At 42.7% G+C, this 4,988-nt stretch overlaps 1 protein-coding gene across 2 annotated transcripts; it reads right to left on the bottom strand.

Annotated features, from left to right (window-relative positions):
• Window positions 1-1,349: 1,349 nt before the first annotated feature.
• Window positions 1,350-3,935, bottom strand: adi1 (acireductone dioxygenase 1). 2 transcript variants are annotated; one of them, XM_070920441.1, is made up of 4 exons: window positions 3,723-3,935; window positions 3,061-3,180; window positions 2,713-2,896; window positions 1,350-2,152 (listed from the first exon to the last, which is right to left on the bottom strand). In XM_070920441.1, the coding sequence occupies exons 1-4, from the start codon at window positions 3,843-3,845 to the stop codon at window positions 2,082-2,084; spliced, it is 498 nt and encodes a 165-aa protein (XP_070776542.1). In that variant the 5' UTR covers window positions 3,846-3,935; the 3' UTR covers window positions 1,350-2,081. The 2 variants fall into 2 exon arrangements, with proteins under 2 accessions (XP_070776542.1, XP_070776541.1); XM_070920440.1 differs by having other exon boundaries at window positions 1,353-2,152; window positions 2,717-2,896.
• Between the last annotated feature and the right edge of the window lie 1,053 nt (window positions 3,936-4,988).

Genomic DNA, 4,988 nt, shown 5'->3' with positions numbered 1-4,988 from the left:
GGTTTGGTTTCCCAAAAGCAAGCTGATACGAGATCTGTCAGAGCTGGTTCTGTTCTGGCAAAACGCATGCGGGAAGCCAAGCCCAGGTACTCATTTTACTTTGTGTCAGCCCACGGGGGGGGGGGGGGGGGGGGGCACGGCGTTCTTATCCTTCTGAAGGGCGACCCACGTAAAGATCCACACGTTCACTTACAGCAACAGAAACAGTGGCCAGCTCACACATGCTGGCGGAGGGACATTCTGGAAGGGAAATGGCCCATTTTCCAGATTAAAGACATAGTTTGACATTTTGGGGAATTCACTCATTTGCTCTCTTGCCGTGTGTCAGATGAGAGAATCGATACCACTGTCACGTCTGTACCGTGAATATTAAGCTAGAGCTAGCAGGCAGTTGGCTTAGCATGGCATAAAGACTGGAAATGGGGAAACGGCTAGCCTGGCTCTGTCCAAAGATTAAAAAAAAAATATATATATATATATATATATATATTCACCTACTCTAGAAGGTCTCATGGCGAGGGTCACATGACCGACGGGGGTACATCACTATGAGCTAATCTGCTAGCATGTTTACTGCCAGCTGTTACTACAATGTTATCTTAAATAGCACACTGGCTGTGTTTTTTTTTAATGTTACAATCTATACAGTATCTAGTGTTTTTGTCTCTCTGCTACATTGAGCTATTTCCTCTTTATTATCTGGTTGGCCTAAGTCTTTCTCTCACAGTGATAAAGAACTGCTTTGTCAAAAATAAACAGGAAACCTTTGGTGCGCAGGCATGAGAGTGGTATTGATCTTCTCACCTACACCCCTGCAAAGTGAATAAAGTCCTCCCAAAAATGTCAAACTACACCTCTAAATACTTATATTATTTTTTCTTTTAATCAAAGAAATTCCAGCCACACCACTACAGAGGAATCCTCAAATGAAGCATCGTTGACATTGGAACAAAAGAGATATCTCAGAACACGGATGTGTGCTGCTGGTAGCGGGCTTTAAGGGAGTCGCAGGCTCATAATGTGAGACTTGACGCGGGCATTATCCTGGGCCTCGGTGTGCTTAAAGACTAATGGACTACCGCGGAGGTGCAAAGCTTCCCCCCTCAGCAGACACCTGTAATACTGGACTAACAGTCCAAGGCCACTCAACGTCAGCTGCCAGGTCTATTAACTCATGCAGTGAAAATAAATAAGCCCTTCAGATTGCACTGTCTCCTGCCCACTACACAAAAAAAAATGTAAAATATTAGATATCCAAAATTGTACATATCAAAGAAGCTGATTTTTTTTTTTTTTTCTGTTTAAATGATTATATGATAAATAATTGTCTCGTTAAACCTTTTATTGATTTGTCCTGGTGGATCTTCTGTAAAAATAAACGTTTAATCTTTAATCATCAATGTTGACATATTATGTTGATCATATTTATGTGTATTCAAAACAAAACAGAAAAAAACACACACACATTTTGTTTGATCCTAAATAAAGCTGTTCTTTTCGATCAACTTGTCCGGTTTAATGGAGAGATAAGAAGGAGGGGGGGGGGGGGGGGGAGAGCACAGAGTGAAAACAGCAGATTTGATTTGAATATGAAATTAGATCATTACATACATTTTTTATACCCCGCTGCTGAGGGCACGTCTGGCTGGAGAATAAGGCACTACAGAATATTCAGTGGTGAAAGACGTATTCAGACCCTAAACTAAAGTAAGTGATGCTCCATTACGATTCAAACTCCAGCATTCACACTTTTACTTAAGTACACATGAAGTACGCTTAAGTATCAAAAGTAAAAGTACTCTTTTAAAAATGAAGCATTAACCTATAAGCAACATTTTACCGATAGCTGTTTGGCGTGAAGCTAATTCTAACCACTTCATATTCCGTTGGGTGGTTTATGAAAATGCAGAGCATTTTGCTCTCTGATCATATGTTTTTGTATGTAGAATCGAAAATCTTAACTGGCAACAACGGCTGTCAAATGTAGTGAAAGTGAAACGTTCGGTATCCTCCTGTGAAACGTAGCAGCGCGTGCTCAGGATCCCTGCAGGGAGACCACATACTTCAAGCGGACGTCAAAGTCATCCGCGGGCCGGTTGTAGGCTTTCCACACCGGCTCCCCGACAAACAGCCTCATGGCTTTGGTGTAGTTCTGCAGTGTTTCCAAAAAAAAAAAAAAAAAAGAATTCGTAAAAACAGCCAGTCAGCTCTCCTTGCAGAAACCAAGTTGTTTAGCTCGTCGGAAGCTACTAACTTAGCTGCTGTTAAGCAGTTTGAATGAGAGAAAAGGACTTCAGGCCACCGTAAGTAAACATATAAGTTGCATAAGTGCAAAAACAAACGAAGCTTCACATGCCGGTGGCAACAGTTACGACAACGCTAACAGTAGCAGCACATCACACTTTGCGCAAATAGTAATGTTGTAACTGAAATTCCAAAGCACACCTGCATATTCTTTGTTTTGTTTGTATTCTGCTGTACAGGAACACCAGTTGGGTTGTGCTCTCAATATTGGCTCAAGTCAAATATTATTCTTTCCTCCAGCAACGACCCAGTTTCTCCTCAGGCGTCATCCCATCTAACCCCGTCTACTGAGGTGTATTGCTAACGCCGTCAGCTCTGGACATCTACACTTACCAAGACAGCCACCTACGGCCATGTTTTCTTTCAAAGGAACGTGGCTCTGTATCTGTGACTTTCACGTTTGCTTACGTACGGTCTCGTCCAGAGTGAAGCGGTGGTAGATGCCGGCCGGCAGGGTGATCAGGTCCCCCTTGCTCATGGCGATGCGGATCCACCGCTCCTCCTTGTCCCGGACGTCGAAGTAGGCCTGGCCGTCCAGGATGTAGCGGATCTCATCATCCAAGTGCAGGTGCTCCTCGAAGAACGTCTTCAGCTGAGGGGGCCAGACACGAAAAAGACAAAGAAGGGACCGAATGATGGTGGACAGTCCACAGTGGTACTACTGACTGACAGCCGAGAGTGACAGCTTCTCCCAATAAAAACACACCATCTGATCTTAAAATGTACAGCTTTTGCAGAGTGAAGTGCTTCGGTTACCTTTTCCTCATAGTTCGGGAGTTTGTCCTTGTGAATGGTGATGATGTCCATGTAGGAGTAGCCCTGGTCTTTGCGGATCTGCTCCAGCTCTGGGTCCGTCTCATAGATATCAGCATTCAGCTGCAACCAAAGGACAACAACTCTAATCAGTAATGGAACCACTTAGTTCATGTAATGAACGTGTTCCACATCACAACAGAAAAAAACCCATGCTAGCAACTAGCCTAGTCTGTGTGTTTGTTATGTAATGATTACACACATGGTAGCCAATAGTCACTGCCAGAACTTTAAAGACAATTTTAACTCCATTTAAATGTGTGTTTATTTCCACAAGACCTAATGTTTGTCCACCGGTTATTATCCGTAACATTGTTTTTTTCAACAGTTTATACGCTTATATAAGAGCAACAACAAAAAATGTCGACGTATTTGCTAGAATTGTGAAGTTATTTAGGGTCCCAGAGGTTGTCGAGACCGAATTAGTGTTTCCAGAAGCTTTGCCGTTCATGAAAACACATATAACGTCACATAAATCCCAAACCTTGGACTTTAGCTGCTCGGAGTGCAACCCCGATGCTCACCGTGCTTCTATCACACAGCTAGCTAGCTAGCTTAGGCTGCTGTGCGCACGGTGACGGCGGCTGGCGCGGCTCTAAGTTTACCTTCCAGTGAAACACCCCGAGCTTCTTCAACTCGTCCGGGGAGACGGGCTGATTTGGGCTCAGTCTGTGCGGCTTCCTCTGGTCTTCGCCGGAGCCGTCCATGTACCAAGCGTCGAGACCCATGCTGGAGCTCACCCGCGGATGGACCACTTGTGCCCGACGCGAGCCGCAAGTCAGCTGGCTCCGGTGAGGACGGTCCGGCCTCCGCCTCCGCCTGCGGCCCCTCCGGCAGAGTCTGTTACGATTGGCTGTTTTTCTTCTTCTTCTTGTCTTCCTTCCTTCTCTCTCTTCCTTTTGGCTAATGTTTTCGCCCTCTAGTGGCCGTATTTCACTGAAACAACGTTTCTGCAAGTGTATTTCTGTGCAATACGTGCATAAATGTCAATATTTTTTTGATTTTCAAAACTTGACAATTATTTTAATCTTAAAAGTGATTATTTTCACACCAATTTGAGCGTGAAAAGAAACGCCGAAGTCATTATTATGGGAAAATGTGGTGTTCGGTTTAAATAAAATATATCTGATAATGATGATGCTTTTTTTCCCATTCATAAATGTAAATTTAGCAATAAAAAGAAATGTAAACTTAGCCATTTTCCTGAAGGATGTTGAACAATGTTTGAAACTACTGTCTAATTCGACGGACAAAAAGGCTATCAAGACACTTAATATCTGTGTTTTATAATGGTCAGGTGTGATACGCCCTTGGCTCTTTTGTTACTGTTCTATTTGTATAGTGTTTTTTCTGTTTTTTTGGTTTTACTTTGAAAGTTGCCACCGGAAGTCTCAGGTGCTATTGCAGTTCTGACGTTTACACTGGGTGGCGTTGACTGCAGTGATGTGTGCGCTCACAGTCACGGGTGAATACTGCTCTCCAGTGTTCACAGTGAGGAACTACAACTCATCCCTATTTCAGTGGGACTCGTGCAAATAATAACACGTTTAATACATTACTCATCACATGATTATTATTTATCACAAGTGTCAGTACTATGCAAACAACAGTGCAGTATCTATGGTGATTATTTCTACTTATGTTTTACATTATTTAAGTGAAAAATAAAAGTAAAAGAAATGTCATATATATATATATATATATATATATATATTTATATATATATGTATGTGTGTGTGTGTGTTGTGCATTGGACAAATAAGTTGAAAAGCTTTTTCCGTTTGGTTTGCGTTCTTCCGAGAGTTGTCACCGTGTCCCTGTAATGTAATTCATTTTTTCGGACGCGGCCGCTGGCATGAAAACTACGATGT

The sequence above is a fragment of the Enoplosus armatus genome, chromosome 15 (assembly GCF_043641665.1).
Source record: "Enoplosus armatus isolate fEnoArm2 chromosome 15, fEnoArm2.hap1, whole genome shotgun sequence".
Taxonomy (NCBI): Eukaryota; Metazoa; Chordata; class Actinopteri; order Centrarchiformes; family Enoplosidae; genus Enoplosus; species Enoplosus armatus.
Note: the sequence above shows the minus strand (reverse complement) of the source record. Positions and strands in the feature narration are given on the sequence as shown.

Excerpts from the sequence above, each read along its gene's own strand:
- adi1 (XM_070920440.1), bottom strand. The coding sequence starts at position 3,845 with ATGGGTCTCGACGCTTGGTACATGGACGGCTCCGGCGAAGACCAGAGG. Across the intron at positions 3,181-3,722 it reads TCGGGGTGTTTCACTGGAAG|CTGAATGCTGATATCTATGA; the intron begins GTAAACTTAGAG and ends CTTTGGTTGCAG. Across the intron at positions 2,153-2,716 it reads GCTTCACTCTGGACGAGACC|AACTACACCAAAGCCATGAG; the intron begins GTACGTAAGCAA and ends GAAACACTGCAG.